Source organism: Pteropus alecto, unplaced genomic scaffold (genome assembly GCF_000325575.1).
Source record: "Pteropus alecto unplaced genomic scaffold, ASM32557v1 scaffold7, whole genome shotgun sequence".
NCBI lineage: Eukaryota > Metazoa > Chordata > Mammalia > Chiroptera > Pteropodidae > Pteropus > Pteropus alecto.
This window is the reverse complement of record NW_006494614.1, coordinates 13117257-13137145: the sequence shown is the minus strand read 5'-3', so window position 1 is coordinate 13137145 and position 19889 is coordinate 13117257. Positions and strand designations below refer to the sequence as shown.

The 19889-nt window shown below is 40.6% G+C and overlaps 1 protein-coding gene across 1 annotated transcript in view; it reads left to right on the top strand.

The window, feature by feature from the left end:
- Positions 1-19889, top strand: part of MRAP2 (melanocortin 2 receptor accessory protein 2) — a 40461-nt gene that overhangs the window by 7468 nt on the left and 13104 nt on the right. The window contains exon 2 of the mRNA XM_006926343.3: positions 10953-11086. Within this exon, the coding sequence (XP_006926405.1) occupies positions 10960-11086 (127 nt within the window). The 5' untranslated portion in view covers positions 10953-10959. The remainder of the gene's footprint in view (positions 1-10952; positions 11087-19889) is intronic.

Here is a 19889-nt window from a genome sequence, read left to right as displayed (position 1 = left end):
CAGAGATGGAAATACCCAGTTTCTCTCCTTTTCTTTCTTTCTTTCTTTTTTTTTTCTTTTTGGTTGTCAAAAGAATGATTTCACTCAGGGCTATAAAGAACAGTGTGTGCTGCTTGGAGACAGATACCATGAGCAAAACTACAAAGTAGGCTTGTTTGCCAAATCATCCTCAAATCTGAGCGATCCAAGAGACCTCAGATCTCACTCTCCTGAGTCTTACTGTCCCACGTGCTTCAAAAAATTCCACTAATTAAAATGGAAAGGGTGGTGGTTTCCCTCGTACCATTAAAATGCTAATTCACCTGGCCTTGATGTTTTATAAAGCAGCTATGTAAATTCGTGGGAAGTTTAAGTGAGAGGCCAAGTCTGATCCTCAGGGAGTCTGATTTATACTCGCTTCTTATTACAGTGAGAGATTCAAGTCATCCATGCGATGGAATTTGAGGGAAGGAGACAGTCCTGTGGGCCCAGTAATTGGACAGGTCTCTGTGGGAGGAAGTGGGAACTGAGCCCTACCTTCAGAGAGGTGGGACCCTGGAGAGGCGGGCAATGGCAGTCCAGGCTGGCAGGTGCTACTAGAGTGCATAAGGACTCAGGGGACCATCTTTGAGGGTCCCTCCCAGCTTCCTGTGCCATAACGAGCCCCCCTTTTCTCAATGAGCCTTTGTACCTGTTGTCCGTTTGTGTGGTCAGGTTTTTGTGCGGCTCCTTAACTTGTGCGTGTATGTATTTGAGAGGATGAATTTCAAGGGGGGGAAAGACAGGATGGTTCTAAATATGAGCCTGAATTCTTCGAGGTTATAGGCCTTGATTTTTCAACCTCTACTAAATCTTTCATAGTCAAGCTCATAGTGTTTAGAATATTTTTGTTGGGCTGAATAGACGCATACTAATTTTAGCATGTTCAAAATTAGTGCTCTTTCTCCTTGAAGGACATGTTGATGAGAATGTAATAAATGTATTTGTTGAAGGTGGCATATACTGGGATAGATTAATGGCATTTTGAAACTGGTTTTTGTTACAAAAATATAATTGTTGTTTAGTTACAGTAATAACGATTGGTATAAAGTAAATTGTTTTTAATGGACTTTCTAAGACAATTTATATCATTAATCAAAGAGAACATCATTTTTTAAAAATTAATCTCAGCAACTATATTAGTTTTGCAGTACTTCCATAATGAAATACCAAAGATTGAGTGGCTTAAGCAACAAAAAATTATTTTCTCATTATTCTGAAGACTGGAAGTCCAAGATCAAGGTGTCAGCAGAGTTGATTTTCTCTGAGGGCCACGGGAAGGATCTGTTCCAGGTCTCTCTCCTTGGCTTGCAGATGGCTGTCCTCTGGCTGTCTCTTCACATGATTGTCCTGTTGTGCAGAAGTACCCCGATGTCTCTCTCTGTAACCTTATCATTTCTTCTAATAAGGACACCAGTCATGATGGATTAGGTCCCACCCTAAAGGCCCCATTTTAACTTTATCACCTCTTTGAAGACTCTGTCTCCAAATATAGTCATATTCTAAGGTACTGGGGATTAGTACTTCACGATATGAATTTTGGGAGACACAGTATCCATATTGCACTATGTATAAACGCACACACCGACATATACATATCTGCACACGAACATAATTTTTACAAATAGACACATACCATTGAGTTTGTGATGCAAGTGGAAAGCAACCTGGTATTTTTTTAAGTTATAGAATCAAAGATCTGGAAGGGAATTTCACTGCGTCCCTTTCAGTTATTTTCCTTTGCTTTCAGAGTGGGTGAATGTGTAAGCCATTTCAGGTAGCTCTTGTGTAAATGCAGTGGACAGAGGCACTGTAATGCAGACCCATATGGAAGCACCTGCTTGTTGTGAAAATATTGACGTCAGACTGCCGGCGCTCCTTTTTTGCAGAAGGCTGCCATTATTGTGAGATTATATTTCCCCAACTTGGAGGGTATTTTAAATGAATTTTTGTCTGCAAAATGGTAATTATTAATGATCGTTTTTTTTTTTTTTTTAAATTCCTTATTTGGCAAAATGAAAATGCCAGCAACTCTATTTATGTTCTAGGTCTGTGAATTCTAGCTGATCTCCAGAAGACATTCCTCAGAGGCTGGAGCCAGTTTTATGAGATTATGATGCTTCCTCTCTGTCATCAGGAAGCAACTAACTAAATGTAATCTTTGAGAAGTCCCTGGATGTTCTTGCAATGATAACTTGCAATGGACTTCTGCTGAAATGAAGTGGGCTAGTGACAGGGACAACAGAAGGTGAAGCTTTTCGAAAGGAGAGTTCGGGAAGCAGTCAGTGTATTGCTGGGACTAGTCAGGATGAGAAGACCATGGCTGGCGCAGCACAGATATTCTCCCAGCTGTTTGGGGCTCTCCTGATTTGGAGAACGGTGATTCCTCACAGCCTAGACAGAGTATTCTGTTTACATGGAAAGGAATCGCCAGAAGAGCTCTTGAAAAGAGCAAAGCTGGATTCTTGAAGGATGGCTGTGGAGGAAGGACCCACACGACGAGGAGGGGTACCTGGGTGTCTCAGCACCATCTTTTGTCCCCTGGGTGGTCTTTTGCTTAGGGGACCTCTTGATTACCCTTTCCCCCAAGCACATTGGTTGGAGAGCACTGATTTTTATAATTTTCTCATTGAAAACAATGTTAGAAAAAAAATTTTTATTTTGGAAAATATACATAACATAAAGTTTACCATTTTTAAGTGTACAACTCAGTGGCATTAAATCCATTCACGTCGTCATGCAACCATCTCCGCTATCCATCTCCAGAACCTTTTAACATACCGCACTGAAACTCTGTATGCATTAAACAATGACTCCCATTACCCCTCTCCCCCGGCCCTTGGTGACCACCATTTTACTTTCTGTTTCTATGAATTCAAATAGTCTAGGTACCTCGTATAAGTGGATTCTTGTAATATTTGTCCTTGCATGTCTGACTCATTTCACTTATTAGCATAATGTTTTGCAGGTTCATCCATGTTGTAGCATATGTTAGAATTTCCTTCCTTTTAAAGACTGCATAGTATTCCATTGCACGTACATACTACATTTTGTTTATCCATTCATTTGCCAATGTGCCTTTGGATTGTTTCCATCTTTTGGCTATTGTTTTCCACCTTTTAGAATATTGCTGCTGTAGATACTTTTGTGCAAATATTGTTGGAGTCTTGCTTTCAATTCTTTGGGGCATATACCCAGAGGTGGAATTGCTGGATCCTAAGATATTCCATGTTTAAATTTTTGAGGAACCGCTATACTGTCTTTCATAGCAGCCGCACCATTTTACATTCCCTCCAGCAACACGCAAGGGTTCTAATTTGTCTACATTTTTGCTAACACTTATTATTTTCTGTGTCTTTTTTTTTTTTTAAATAATAGCATCCTAATGGGTGTGAAGTGGTCTCTCCTTATGAAGCACTGCTTTTTGATAGTTGGTTCTTGACTTGACCCTAGTACTTTTAAATATACTTTTACTGAAGGCTCAGGAATGGAACAAAAATAAACAGACTGTATTGGGAACACAGAAAACTTAACTATAATAGAGTGCTCTGCTTGGGATTCCACTGGTGTCTTCAACATGCCTAGAGTTATTTGAAGTCCAGACCAAGAAAAGCAAGGTCCAGAAGAAGGCAAATGTTAACCCTATGACACTTATGTGGTGGGGATCCCAACCCCACCATGGGAATGACTTCGATTTGTGGCTATGATGGAACATTTGTGTTGGGATACAAGACAAACATTGTAGCATCCTGACACATGTAGTAGGGTAGAGGACAAAGGTCCTGTTTCATTGTGTAATTACTTTGTCTTAATTCCACATTCACTAGCTATTCTTCTGATCTTAAATTTTGTTTTCCAGACTTGTAAAATATGTGCTCTGGTATGCTTGGCCATTTTATTCCTTATTGTAATTTAATAAATTGATGCTCTGGTTGTAAATCATTCTCCCAGGCTTGGTCAGTGTGACTCAGTTCACAAAGGCTTTCTCACTCATGGAGGACTGTGAAAACCCAGTTTCTTAAATCTGCAGAGCTAGGGACGAGGTGCGGTCACTGGGGGCAGTATACCTGCCATCCCCACACATATCTCAGAGCCATGTCCTGTCTCTTCTCAGGAAATCCTTTCCAGACAGAGGCTTTACAGCTTCTTTCTGGGTGTTTTTGCCCTGTGTGGGCATGGCGTTCTTCTCAATGTCCAACCGAAGTCTCTGTTAGAATGGAAGAGCTCTGCTCTTAGGTTCAGGGTGGATAACGAATGATAGAAGATAATTCTGTGGCTTTTCCACATCATGAGAAATTGACTCCACACGTATTTATTGCATGTCTGCTATGAGCCAGGCCTTGTGAGGGTTGCTGGAGATACAGCAGTGAGCAAGCAGGGGAGGCCCTGCCCTGAATGTACTTACAGAAGGAGGGCAGGAAGACAGAGAAGACTATAGAGGATTGGTCTGTGCAGTCCTATCATAGTCTGTACTATGGTGTATTGCAAAGATCTATTACTGTCTGGAAACATTTCCAAAGGGCTCAAAGACAGTCATCGTGTCCCAGCACCTAGTAGTTCATGCAGGAAGCATTTGCTGCCTTGAACCAGAGTGTATGGCAGAGCCAGGAAATGCTAACTTTAAAAATTTCTAGCCTATTTACTACTGTGTAGGTGCCTAGGGCATAAGTGGAGAAAGTGGATTTGAGAGTCTAAACCCCTTATTGTCTTTGTGGCACCAGCTCAAAATGAAGAAGGATGCCCACTCCTTAATTAATTATCTCTCCATTTCAGGTGTCGGATGAACATCTAGCTCTGCAAAGTATTAAATCCCTTTTCTGGTTTTGAAAGTTGTCTTTCTATTGATGTTGATTCTGATTTTAAGACAGAAAATCTTCAGGCTTAGAAACACGTCTTGTTGCATGTTTTGCACCTAGAAGCAAATTGCTGTTGTGCAGTGAAGTGAGAACAGACAGGAAACTATACCCAGAAGTGCTCAGCCAGCTGTCAGTCACCACGTTTTTGAGACTTGCTGGATTACTGAGTACTTTCTAGGAAATATCAGAGAATAGCATGACACTTGGTAGTGTAGAGATATTTGGAAAACATGACCATTTCAGAAGGGAGGAGGAACCTAGTGTGTGTGTGGCCAGGGTGTCAAACTTCAAAAGTAAGATGCATACTCAGGTCAAAAGAGAGAAGCCAGGAGCAGGAGAAGATGCTGGGGTCCCGGAAGCATCACCTCTTTAATTGGAGGAAATAAAACTCCACACCCCGTGAAAGGAGTTGCTGACTTCAAATGGATTCACAGAAGGGGAATCTGCAAACCTGAGAATTAAAGTGACAAGTGCAAGTAGAAGGTGGTGATTCACATGGAACCTATAAAAAGGAGAAGTAAGCTAGAGAAGAAGATTATGTCAACATTTTTTAAGCACTGCCTTGGGAGGAGACTGCAGAAGCTCTGATTTTAGAGTTCTTTGTTTCTTTGGTTCATGGTTTTTTGCTGGGATGTGTTGCCCTAAAGAAATGTTTTTGGAATATCCACTTGGCTGTGGTCAAACCGCAAACCCAAACTCATTACCTCGCAGTTTCTCATTTGAGCTCTGTGTTGTCCTACCCACCTAGATGCGGGTAAGCTGGGTGCACCGTCAGTTCTGATTTGGGTGCCTGGTCATATCTCTGTGCAATGAGGGAATTAATCTTCTAAAGCTGTGATTCTGAAGTTCCAACCTCGGGCTTTTCAGCCACCAGAGTGTGTCCTGGCGGGACTTCACCTTTGGTTTCTCAGATGTCTTTGCTGGAGAGAGATTGGGTGATGGGTCATGAGAGTGACTTTTCTGTGTTGTGCTAGGTATAGTTGTTCCTAGGAAGAGGAGGAAGAAAGACATAAGAACATGTAATGAGACCTTTATGCCCCAAGCCTGAGCGGAGGTTGGTATGCTGGGTGGCATGCTCACTTTCAGAGTTTGCAGATTGTGGAGAAAGGAATCACTGCAATTGGGAATTTTGATCTCAAATCTGAGTCAATCATTAGATGTTCCTCTGTACAAGCTGGTCACTGAGAGTCTTTGCATCTGTGGTATAGACTGGCAGCTTCTGGAGTGCCTTTTAGGCTGTGCTATTTGTGTGTGTGTGTGTGTGTGTGTGTGTGTGTGTGCACATACTCATTTTTAAGGGTTTATAGGCATTTTTTGGTTCTTTCCTTAATGTGCTAGTCCTGTGCCCAAGTTGGCAGTCACGTGGAAAATTTATCTGCTGATTTTTACCCCTTAACATGAAAATAAAAGTTGTCCAGTTCCAAGGAAACAGTCCCTTTAGTGTGTATACCCATCATAACCCCCCGAAGATGTCGATGAAGAGTCTTTATTCACTCTGCAGAACGTTCTATGTCCCAGGCCATCTCCCGAACTCTGGAGGTGAAGAGAATGCCTGACCTGTTTTTAAGAAGGAAAGAGAGTGCCCAGGAGTGATGTGGGAACCTGGGTCAGAGGAGGAAAGCTTGGCTAGTAGGAAGAAGGGATGAAAGTGTTGGGAATGTGGATGGGAGAAGGAGTGATGTTTAGACAGCTGTGAAAGGTGTCTGGGGCTTGCTGATGATGCTTTTTCTTTTTGGCTTTGAGATATCTTTGCCCCCTCTCCCTCTGTAAGCTGGCCTAAACTACTAATGTAAAGGTAAACTTTTCAGGTATGGCTTTGAGGTGTGGTCATAAATTTTCATTGTTGGCAAGAGTGCTTTCAGCTGCTCAGAAAGAGCAATTAGTCTCTTAATACTGCTTTAGGAAGCTTGGTTAGGATGTTTCCTCTGGAAGAAGTTATTTTTGATGATGTTGATATCATGAAGAAATCCAACATTAAGAAAGTCTGGGGGTGGGTGGGGGGAGATGCTCAGGAGCAGCAGAGGCACAGAAGGCAGCTGTTCCTCCAAGCACTGTGTTTCCTGTTCGCTGTGTTCAGAAGAGAGCAGCTGCTTGCTTTTTAGCACTCTGCCCCGCCACCCCCACCTGTGAGTAAGCCAGTGCCAGACAGCCACTCCCTCCCTGCCAGTTATGACCTAGATGTTCCTCACTGTGATGAGAATATCAGACTCTGGGGGCTGCTATCCAGACATGCTGGCATTTGCCAAAAGGTGAAACAGTGACAGCTTATGTTACTGCAAAGCTCAGAAAGGCAACCTAGGTCTTCGATAATGGATGTTATATAAAATACCGCCTTACTACAGCCTTCTGCTTATTGTTTGTCATTGGGCATTTGATGGCCCAAGCCGATTAATTTGAGACTTGGATGAAAAAGTATTGCCTATTGGACTTTTTCAAGGGTGCCAGGTGACTACTTTAAAGGAGAGTCCAGAGAGTCTATCCTCCAAACCTATCTTTGGGAGTTAAGAACTGACAGGAAAAAGCAGTGGAAACAAAAGCCCCCCTTTTCTCTGGAGGCTATCAAAATGGTGGCTGCTCTGGGAGAGACTGTACAGCATTTCATTCTGCTTCCCTGGAGAACCTCTGATACGCTGGCTCTCTGATTCACTTACTCTTGTCTCCAGGTATTTGTCAAGGCTTTCTTCCTCTCTTAAAGGACAGCCTTTTCACTTTCAGGGCCTTTGTCCATGTGACTTTCATTATCTTTTGGTCTCTATCTATCCCTAAATGGTTTGTTGTGATGAATAAGAATGACATAAGAGGGAGTAAAAGAAGGAATGAAAAAGCACTTTCTCTATGGTAGGAAAGTGGTTGATATTCCTTGATATCTGACTCTTTTAGAGATGTATTTTATTTGCTAGTTCCTGGCCAACCCTCTGAAGTGGCATTGATGCTTCTTTTTGACCTGAGGGAATAGCAGGAAAACCTGCGGGTCTGGTGGGCTTGGGCAGCCACAGGTGGGGGCCACCACGGTGCACAGGTGTGGAGAAGAGCACAGCTGTGGGGGGAGCTGCTTGGACAGACCATGAAAGACACTCTCCCAGCTGTATTTTCTTCATTGTTTTATGTACTTTTTGCTATTTTTCTGTTAACCATTTTGACATTGAATGAAGCCTCGTGGTTCTCTCTGTTCTGCTTATTACATTGTCTGCAATGCTGAATTGTAATAAAAATGATATGATCAAACCAGATTTCATCTTATTTCCCTTAGAGAGAGAGAAAAGGGAAAGGAGAGGTATTATTACCATATTTTTGTCTTGATAGAACAGCATGAATTATACAGTGTACATGTTTCTCATTATAACTTTTAAACCACCTAAATGAATGCCTTTGAGTTACTTTTATTATAATTTTATTCATTTGTCTGGAGCACATAGATCAATTAATTACATGGTAAATTTGATAGTAATTGGCTGACAGGAGTGTTGGTGATGTCTGAAGAACAAACCTAGGCTTTTCTATTCCAGACTAGCGTTTCTTAGCTAGTAATAATAGCACTATTATTTATCAATCTTAGCCTGGGTTCTGGCTACTTCATTTTATGCAACATCACAGTTAATCTACTTACAGTTCATGCAACATCAAAGTAATTCCATGTAGCAGGTACCGATATCATCTTCATTTTTCTGATGTGAAAACTGAAGCTCAGATCTTTTCTTTCTTTCATGGCTCTAGAGGAGGGCGTGGCAAACTCTTTCCATAGAAGACAAGAAAGTAAATATAATAATCTTCAGGCCACGCTATCTCTTTCACAAATACTCAGCTCTGTTGTAAAGTTAGAGAAACAATCGAAAGTATAAAAACAAATGAGGGTGGCTGTGTACCAATAAAACTTTATTTATAGACACTGATACTTGAATGTCATAAATTATTCTTTTGATATTTTTCAAGCATTAAAAAGTGTTAAAATCATTCTTTGATTTCAGGCTGTACAAAAACAGGTGGTGGGCCAGATTTGCCAATCTCCTGATGCGGACGATAGAATATGCCGGAGAGGAGGAATGGGTTAGGATGGGGTGGTAGAAAGGACACTTCTGCCAGAGGGAACAGCATGTGTGCAAGTAGCAGAGAGCATGAAGTATAAGAATAAATGCAATCAATGCAAGTAGTTTGATACACTACGTAGCAAGATAAGAGGAGACAGCACAGCCCAGGTCATGAGCTTATAGGACATTTTAAGGATTTTAGTATTAGTGGGAAGGCATTAAAAGTATTAAAGAATGACGAGGTTAGTTTGTCCTTTTAAAAGATCATTGGCTGATGTATGGAGAAAGGATCTCAGTGGGTTATTGAGAGTAGAAGCAGAAAAAATAGTTTTGAGATGTGGGCCAGGCTGGTGTTGATGGTGGCTATTGGTGACTATAGCCAGACCATTTCCTGACATTTTCTAGCAGCCAGGATGATCACTTTTGCATATGAGGAAAATGTGGCTGCGAGAGATGAATGTCTTGTCTGGCTACATAGCAAATGTGGGTAGAGCAAAGATGAAGACCCTGGTGGCATTCTTAACATTCTCAAATGAAAATTATGTTTATCCTAATTTACCATTTATCTCTGAATCCAACAACTGAAGAGCTACTCCCCTCTCTCTCTCATAAAATGCTCGTATATGAGGATAGTGCTCCTTGGATTTGAATTGTTAATTTTCATTTCCTGGGGAAATTAATTTTGTTGTTTAGGGAAATAACCCCTTGTTCAAGTAATAAAAAGGCCAAAGATGATACTGTAGTAATGGTTTTATGCTATTTTTGTGCTGGCATTAAAACGGTTGCTGAATACTTAATACACAGCATTTCTTAAAATTTGTGTAGCCCTCTTTCCCAAATAAGAATTGGTACCTTCTCTTCTACCTTTGGAGGAATGATTTATCTGCCTGGGTACTCAGAGTCAAGCTCTGATTCTGACACTGGCATGCATCTCTGGACCAAAGCACGCCATCTTTTGAACAATATGATGATGAAGGATTGGAGTCTGTTTCTATGGGGTCCAGGACTGGGGATGGGGAAGTGAGGAGGAGGGGAAGGCAAGACTCATGCCTTGGGGTAGAGGGATGATGATGATTTTGCCTGAGCCCCAGAGGCAGTGGTGGGTATATTGACCCTTGGTTGGGATAGGAGAAGGAGAACTGCAGAAAGATTTTGGTTTGTGGGATCCAATGATGGTAACTGCTCAGCGAATCTTCTGGTGTATCATTCAGATATTCTCTAATATTACTGTTATTTGTCACTTTATATTCCTTTCTCATTATAAAGGAAGGTCTGTGAGGTCTGGGTCTGTGTCTCAGGCATCTCCTCCTATCCCACAATATACAGTGTATTGCACATAGTAGGTCCTCGGTATTGAATATTGGCTCTGTTGACTTGTCACCTTAGGCATCCATACTGCACAGTGCGACCTCTTCTCTCATCAGAATTTGCTAATCTAACATCATCATAAAGAAGACACTTGAGACCTCCTGAAAATAGGACAAATTTTAGGAGTAAGCAGTGGGTGAGAACTGGACTTCCACTGAGGATCTTCTCCCATTATGCAACTTTTGTTGCCCACTTCTTTTCTTCACCCCATTTCATTAGATTAGTTACATGTCTTTATTGTTGCATATATCAATAGATATATACTGAGCTAATTCTGATACTGATTTTATTTATTCTCCATAGGCCCTTTACGTACTCATGCAGGTATTAGGGGTGAGGCTGAAGTTGAAAGTTCACAGATTTTGATGCACTCTCTCCCTCCTCTTCCTTTATTCAATAGTTATTAAATATTGATTATGTGTCAGGCACTGGGTTAAGTTCTAGAGGACAACGACAAAGGAAGATACAGTATCTGGTTTCAAATACATTTCAGTCTAGTGGAGAAATAAAAGGAAATAGTGGACACTTGGTATGAGGTGTAGGCAGCCAGTGAGGATCTCTCCCTGACTTGGTAGATCTAGGACCTTTCCGAGGCCATTGCCTGCTGAATTTTTTTTTACTAGAGCATCTGTGCAGTCGTGGATGAGTTAACAAGTTCTGCACTTGCCTTTCTCCATTTGTGCAGGGTGGAGATGTCTGCCGAGAGGTTAATTTCTAACAGAACATTTCATCAATCTGTACCTAATTCCGATTACACCTGGGAATATGAGTATTATGAGATTGGACCAGTTTCCTTTGAAGGACTGAAGGCTCATAAATGTAAGTCTTATACAATTCTTCATTGTAAGCATAATATGTATTTGTCTTGACCTGTAAAATCCCCAGGAATTACTTTTCCTGAACGTTCTTTTTACGGAACTCTGTCCTTGACCCCTGCAAACCCCAGAAAACGCCCACTCCAAACATAGGCTGATTGTTCAGGGATGGTGTTACATGAGGGCCTTGGTGATTCTGGGTGACAAAGGGTTTGAAAGCTTCCCTTAGTGGGGGAACATGAATCAATGTCATTCTCAAATTGAGATATTTTGTTAAAGCATTGACAATTCCAGCTCTCCCAAATTGTGTGAACATTTGGACTATCAAAAATGTGACAGAAGTATAATCTGGAACTATTAACTGAAGAACCTTCTTTTGTAGCACACACTCAGCAGCATCCTTTCAGCTCCATTGGTTTTCTGAAACTGCGGAGAGCGGTCTGTCTGTGTGTGTCATAATGATTGACAAGAAGAGCCCATGATTATTCCTAACTGTGTGGCAGAGGCATGAATTGTGTTTCATGTTATTGGAGGGATTAATGATCTGGCACAGAGCAAGGAAATATAATTCTGTGAAAGGTCAGCGTTCAACTCCAGTCATAACTGAATAGTGACTGGCTAGCATGAAGCATCTTTGTTTTCTTAAGTAGAATTGACATAATAAGCAGGGACTGCTGGCCGCTCCCAGGTCCTGTCATGGCTACCCCATAAATATTTCAGAGAGGCTTGGTTGTTTCAAAGTGAGTATCCTCAGCACTACCAAGACTTGAGGTTCGTAACTGGTTCAGGTTAAGGGGACACATTAGGAAATATAGGAGAGATTAGAACTGGAGATGCAGATGCGACAAAGGAAATGCTTTTGCTCTTTTAGTATCCCCTGGCCGCTACCACTCTGACTTGTCTTGGATTTCACAGTCCTTCACATCCACTTGCTGCTTCCTTGCAAAGAGGACTTTCTTTTATTTCTTTCAAGTTTATTGAGGTATAATTGACAAAATTGGAATATATTTAAAGTATACAAAGTGAGGATTTGATGTATGTATACATTATGAAAGGATTAATTAACATATTGATCACGTCAGGTATTTCTGTTCCTTTACTTATTTATTGGTGAGAACATGTAAGTTCTACTCTCTTGCAAATTTCAATTATACAGTATAGTATTGTACTATACTCACCATGTTATACACTAGGTCCTTAGACTTTATTCATTTTTATAACTGAAAGTTTGTACCCTTTTACCAACATCTCCCTATTTCCCCCACCCCTCAGCCCCTGGTAAACAATTTTCTAGTCTGTTACTACAAGTTCAATTTTTTTTTTTTTAGATTTCACGTATAAGTGATACCATGCTATATTTGTCTTTTTCTGTCTGGCTTATTTCACTTGGTATAATGCCCAACACAGGCTCATCCATGTTGTTATAAAGGACATCATTTCCTTCTTCTGAATAATATTTCATATTGTATGTGTATCACATTTTCTTGATTCATTCACCCATTGATGGACACTTCAGGTTGTTTTCCTACTTCGGCTATTGTGAATAATGCTGCAATGAACATGAAAATATGAATATCCTCTTCAAGATAGTGGTTTCCTTTGGATATATGCCCAGAAGTAGAATTCTGATCACATAGTAGTTCTGTTTGTAATTTCTCGAGGAAACTCCATACTGGTTTTCCCAGTGCCTGTACCAGTTTACATTCCTACCAACACCAACAGTGGACGAGGGTTCCCTTTTCTCTCTATCCTCACCAACATTTGTTATTGCTCGTGTTTTTGATAATAGATATTCTAATAGGTATGAAGTGATAATCTCATTGTGGTTTTCATTTGTGTTTCCCTGATAATTAGTGGTGTTGAGCACCTTTCCATGTGCCTGTTGGCCATTTGGATGCCTTTGGGAAAATGTCTATTCAGGTCTTTTGCCCATTTTTTAATTGTATTTTTTTGCTATTGAATTGTATGAGTTCCTTGAATATTTTGGATATTAACCCTTTATCAGATATGTGGTTTGCCAATATTTTCTTCCATTCCACAGGTTGTCTTTCATTTTGTCGATGGTTTACTTTGCTGTGCAGAAGTCTTTTAATTTGATGTAGTCCCATTTGTTTGTTTTTGCTTTTGTTGCCTTTGCTTTTGGTGTCAAATCCAAAAAATAACCTCTAAGACTTATGTCAATGAGCTTACCCCTATGTTTATGACCACTGTTTTGAATTCTATCAGCAACTTATTTTTATTTCAATAAGATCTGTTTCTGGAGATTTATCTTGTTCCTTTGTTTGAAACACATTCCTCCTTTTCTTTGTTTTCCTTGACTCTCTGTGTTGGTTTCTGTGCATTAGATAAAACAGCCACTGTTCCTAGTCTTGACAGAGTGGGCTTGTGTAGGAGATGGACCTTGACACTCAGCCAGGCCTGAGCTCCTTGTTGTCTCTCATATTGTTATGATTTTCCAAGCAACCATCTTTGTTCTTAGTGGTTCTCAGTAGTTGATGATATGTAAAGACTGTCCATGTCCCAAAGAGGAGGTTCATGATCAGCACCTAGATACAGTCTTATTAGAAGCCAGATCCTCAGAGAGCAGCTGAAAAGTATGTAGTTAAACCCCTTCCAGGGAGAAACTGGGGGACGGGCTTTTTGTCTACTCCCTCTGTGCTGGGCCTGGTGAGTAGCCATGAAGGGGTGTTCCTGTGCTTGTTAAGAACTGCTTCTTTGTTTATTACAGTCCTGTGGGACTCATGAATATAAACCCCATCGCATATCAGAGGCAGGAGCTGGGAGGCCTGTCCCTTGGGTAGCCGCTGCAAAAGCTAGGCCACCTGACTTGTGTACAACCTCCTTTCAGGGAGATACCGGTGACTTGGTTTTATTATTGGAGTGGGGTGAAGGGAGAAGGCCGGGGAGATGTCCAATAGCTTCACTGATCTCTGGAAAGGATCACCAGCCCCTAAATGCCTGCTAAATTAGAAGCCTGGCCTTCAGGCAGCATCTTTTAAGGTAAGCAGATAAATCTTTTTAAAGAAAGACTGGGAGAATGGTGTTTTTGCCTGTTCCCTCTGCACTGAGCCCTGAGGGGCTAGCCATGGTAAGGACTTGTAACCCCATTAAGAACTACTTCTTTGTTTGCTATATAATCTTGGAGTTCTCATGGATGCAAGCCCTGTTGATTTTCAGAGCTAGATGTTTTGGGGCCCCACCTCTCAAGTGGGAGTCTTAAAAATTGGGGCTCTAGATGTACAATCCAAACCCTTTCCTCCTCAGGGAGAAGATGGAAGTTGGGGGTTCCCTCCCAATTGTATATTGCTGTGCTGGGAGCAGGTTTATGGCAAGAGTATGTCTCAGCCTTTCCCACTCATTTAGATGTGGATATTTTCTCATTTGCCAGATACATAGGAGTCACTCAGCTTGTGCCTGGATCTCTTTCAGAGGGAATCGTTCCACATACAGCCATATATTTGTTGTGTCCATAGGAGAAATGGAACTCAGGAGACTCCTAAATTTCTCTCTTGGTCAACTCCCCATTTCAGTTACTTAAGTGGTTTAGCCTTTGTCTCACTTCCCTGTTGTAGGAAAGGTCATAACAGCCCAGGCATCATGTGTGGGTCCTAAGGGCTCAGATGCCACTTTTTGCTGGTGGCTGTATTAGAACATTTGACTAGGAAATTAGAGGGATGGAGGCAGGGATACTCCTGCTGGTTCCTACCTTCTGGTCTCTACCAATGGGTCTGTAAAGGGCTTTGGAATTACTTATTTCTTCTATAGAGGACTTTCTATTTTTGTGCCTTAAAAAACCATTAATTAAGCTGCATATCCTTTACCTCGGAAGTGAATAGTAATAATTAAATGCTTTCACTTATTCCTTTATTCATGTCTGCTCGGTACTTTGTGGAAATAAAAAAAAAGGCACACGGGATCCATAAGGATATGCTATCATTGATTATCTGATGGAAGACTGTTACGGACAGAATGTAAAATTACTCTCTTTAATTTAATTCTTTGATCTGCTCTTTTTCTAGGACAATTTAAGTAAAGACACTGCTTATTAATAATTTTAGTGGAAATCAAAATGGCTGGGCAAATTGCCATGTATTTCCCTTTAATATAGGCTTTTACACCTTGGAAACACATTTTATTTTTTGTGTCAGTTTGCTTTTGCCCCTTTTCCTTAGTTTAAGTGGCAAAGAAGACATACATGCTATTGTAATTTTGGTTGGAACATTTCCAGAGACAATTTAAAATCTTTTTTTAAAAAAGCATTTTATTTACTTATTTATTTTAAAACTTTAAAAATTAAATTTATTGGAGTGACATTGGTTGATAAAATCATATAGTTTTAAAGTGCACAATTCAATAATATATCTTCTATATATTGCATTGTGTGTTCACCACCCAACATCACATTTTCTGACACCATATATTTGCCCCCTTTACCCTTATCTACCTCCTCCCCCCAAACCCCCTTTCCTTCTGGTAGCCACTAAACTGTTGTCTGTGTCTATGAGTTTTTGTTTGCTTGAAAAATCTTTTAGAAGTACATTATATTCTGGAAATGATTATAACTTGAAAAAATTTCTGCAAAAGACAGGCAGAAGTGTGACACATCACAGACTTACTTTACCTACTGTACCACTAATAAAGAATGCTTTTGTGAGTTTTAACATTCACATCAGGAAAAAACCAAAAATCTCTAGGTGAGTCTTTACTGTTCTGATGTAAGAGATCTGATTAAAGAAGAGGCCCTTAGCTTGACAATATATGAGACAGAAAAGAATTAAAAATTTTTTTAAATCCCCCATACATACAGGAAAATAAAAAAGATGGTCACTATTGTGCTATGTACATTGAGGTAGGCTCTTTCATTTTAAAATGCTGTGATTCTGACCTTCAAGTGTAGCCCTTTGTTTTGCTGAGCAAAATTCAAAGCCGTTTGGGTACAGGTACAAAAGAATAGCAGCAATACATTTCAAGGTCAGGATAGGAATGACCGTAGCAGTTATCTTCGTTTCTTTTACCTGTAATGAGTCATACTCGGCAACAATAGCTACATCTTGAGTTAGACTAGGTTCTTCTGGCTGCTGAAATTAAGATTCCTACCTTCAAAGGGTCTTTCATCTGAGAAACAACCTCTCATGGCCATTTGAATTTTCCTTTTGCTCTCAGCTTTTAATCTGGTTTTAAACCTTATAATGTATCAGAAGTAGATATATATGTGACATATATTTGGTACCAGTGGAATTAACTTTCATTCATTCAGCACATATTTATTGTGCCTGTATGTGCAGTACTGTTTTAAGCACTGGAGATAAAACAGTGAACATAAAAGACAAAAATACCTCCTCATGTCGGTCTTGAATTCCAGTGGAAGAGAAAGACAATAGATAAGTTAAATAATTAAACCATGCCAGATGGTGATTTAAAAAAATAAATAAAAAAGAATAAATAAAAGAGAAGAAGATGATGTGAAGTATGTAGGTGAAAGTATAGACAGAGTGGCTATGGAAGGCTTTACTGAGAAGGAAAAATTTGAGAAAAGGCCTCAAGGAAGTGAGAGATTGAGCTATAAGACATCTGGGGAAGAACATTCCAGAAAATGTTCCATGGCAGGAATGAACTGGAACCTTTAAGGATCAACAGTGAGGCCAGCATGGCACAAGGGAGTGAGTAAGAGGCAGAACAGCAGGAGATGAAGTCAGGGAATGGGGAAGAGGGCACAGGGGCCCTAGAAGTCACGCTAATGACTTTGATTCTATTCTATTTTTTTTTTTTTGAGAAGTCATTTCAGGGTTTGGAGAAAAGGAGTGGTATGGTACCTGGCTTCAATAAAACCACTCTGCAGCAGGAGAAGGAGGGCAATAAGATTGGAAGCAGAGCCGGTCAGGGAGCTATTGCGGTGGTCCAGGCAGCTGGCGATAGTGGCTTAGACTATGTTGGGGGCAGTGGAGTGGTGAGAAGTATATAAATTTTGGATACTTTTTGAAGATAGATGAAGAAGGATTTGTCAATAGATTGGCAAAGGGGTGGAAGAGACAGAGAAGGGCCAAGGATGATTTGAAGATTTATGATCTCACTAATTGGCAGGATGATTTGCCATTAACTAAGACTGTGGAAGAAGCAAGAAGTTCATGAGCTCAGTTTTGGATGTGTTAAATTGAGACTTATCAGACATCCAAGAAGACACAGAGGGGGGAGGTGTGCAGTGAAATTTGAGAGTCATCAGCATATAAGTGGTATTCAAACTCAAGATACTGGATGAATGAGTGTAGGTAAACAAAAGAGGTCCAAGCATTGAGCCCTGGGACATGCTCGTATTTAGAAATTGAGGTGTGTTGAGAAGACAGCAGCAAAGGAACCTGAGTGGAATTTCCAGAAAGAGAGGAAGAAAACTGGGCAATTGTGGTTTCCTGGAAGTCAAGTGAAGAAAGGATTTCAAGGATGAAACGATGGTCTGTGTCAAGTTAGGTGAGGACTAAGACTTAACTGTTGGATTTACAATGTAGAAGTTTGTGGCAATGATTTTAAAAGCATTTTAGTAAAGTGTTGGGAGGGGAAGGCTGATGGACTTGGTTCAAGAAAAACAGGAGGAGAGGAATTGGAGACGGTACGTACAGACAGATCTCTCAAGAATTTTGCTATAAAGAAGAGAAATGGGACATTTATGCAGGGCTTAGCGGGGTGAGACAGGGTGTTCTTTGAGAAGCAGAAGCAAAAGCCTATAAGTCAATGAGTGGACATGGTTACATCTTAGCAGGACCACTCTAGCTTCTGCACTGAGGAAAGACTGAAGGAGCATCCTCTTATTTTGAGCCATCAGTGGTGGTGACATTCCATGCTTTTATCATATGCCAGCTTACAGATAACGCCAGATACGTGCATGGATGTGTCAGTAAGAAGCTAGGTTCGCAAGCTGAGAAGCAGAGTGAGAGCTTGTGAAGGCTGGGAATAAGACAGGACATTGTGGGCATAGTAGAGAGAAATCCTGGAGCATCATTGTTGGCCCCTTGCCAGGAATTCATACCATAGAACTGACCCTGACACCTTAGGAACCAGAAGTGGTGTGAGGACATTGCTGGCTCTGGTATCCTGAACCCTGTCTTTCAAATTAAATATTAACCTTTGTTTTACACACAACCATGAGAAGGAAAGATCACAATTTATTCTTAGGAAGTGGAGAGGAAGTGGTGAAAGATGAGGTAGTTGCTATAGTCCTACCTTAGAGTAGAAAAGATACTACATGGAGAAAAGACCGTACCAGTCAAAGACGTGCAGCTGTGAGCTTTCAGCTCTCATTTCGTTCCATTCATTAGAGGTCAGGTTAAGGGGAAGTTATTTTATTATGACACATCCCATTTGGAATTCCCTGAGCAATGTACTCTACTCCCTTACTATAATGCTCTCAGAGTAGCTCATTTTCTAGACAGGACAGGGTGGCCGCTTGGCTCCATTAGAACCCTCTATGGAAGGCTTCTCTTGGCATCCTTAACCACTGGCCTCATTGGAGCTTCTCTCTATGTAAACTGCTATTCTGACTTCCTTCCAAGAAAGGGTGTTTTGAGGAAGACCAGGGGCTGCATGTTCCTATTTTACTACAGTGCCCATGCTCATGAAACTTGGCATATAAATAAAATTTCAAGAGAGTTTGGATGTTCCTGGGATGAGATGGGGAATCTCCCATGATATTGGAAAGGGGCTCAGGGTGAGAAAGTACCCTGGGGTTGGGCCACTTGGCAGAGGATGAGCAGAAGAGAAGTAATAGAAATAATTTAAAGAAGCAGAATTTCATTTGAGGGGGAATGTGAATAAGCAAAGCAACACATATAAGCAAAGTTAAATGAAACGTGATGAGAAACAGATACCGCATTATCAAGAAAACATTTGGAAATGTTGGATCATGGGGATTCTCAAATTCTAACCACAGTCCTCCTCATCTGCACTCTGCTCCCCCAACTCCCTGAGGGCTGCGAACCTCCCATGTCCCACATTATTGTTGCTTTGGGGCACTAGCAGGGCAAGGGGAGGGAACTGGGCTGGGTTAAAGGCACCTTTTCTCCACCTCTGCCCACCTTGGATTTAGGAAGTGGAGGGGATGCAGGCATCATTTGCAGCGTGAAAGATGTCCTTCCTAGTAAACATTTAAAAAATGAATCAAAACGACTAGATTAAATCCTCAATTGAGAATTTAATGCTGGTGTATTACTTTAGAATTTGTTTTTGCTATGCAAGCAGTTGAAATACAGTGTGCTCTCATTTATCTGTACAATAAATGAGCAGTACCCCCATAATTGAGATGTTACTGTTATATGTTAGTTGCACTTGTATACATGTGTTCTTGATATTTGACCTTATGAACTTTTTAGGCCTCGTTTCCATTATAAGACAAAGTCTACAGTTTCTATTTTTTGGCACGCTTAACTCCAGGAAAGATATATTCATTTTGCATCCAGAGTAATGAATAAATGTTGTTAAATAAAAGTTGTTAACCTCCAAGCAATAGTATGTGGAGAATAAAAATATGAATATGCAGAGTAAATTTCTAATCTGATTTCTTCACTTTAGGAAAAATGTTATGTATACAGAGAATGTTTTGCATTTAATCACATTTAGTATATAAGCTCCAATTTTTTCAACCGGTAAGCATCCCCACTGTATTTCTATGTAGATAAACTTATTAGAATAGGTCAGAAAATATAAAATGATTCAACTCTGTTGTCTCCCCCAGATTTGTGACCCTATTATGTATATGCCAGGTTCTGTAGATAGTCCAGTCTCATTCCTATCCCAGAGACATACACTTGTGACTATTAGCC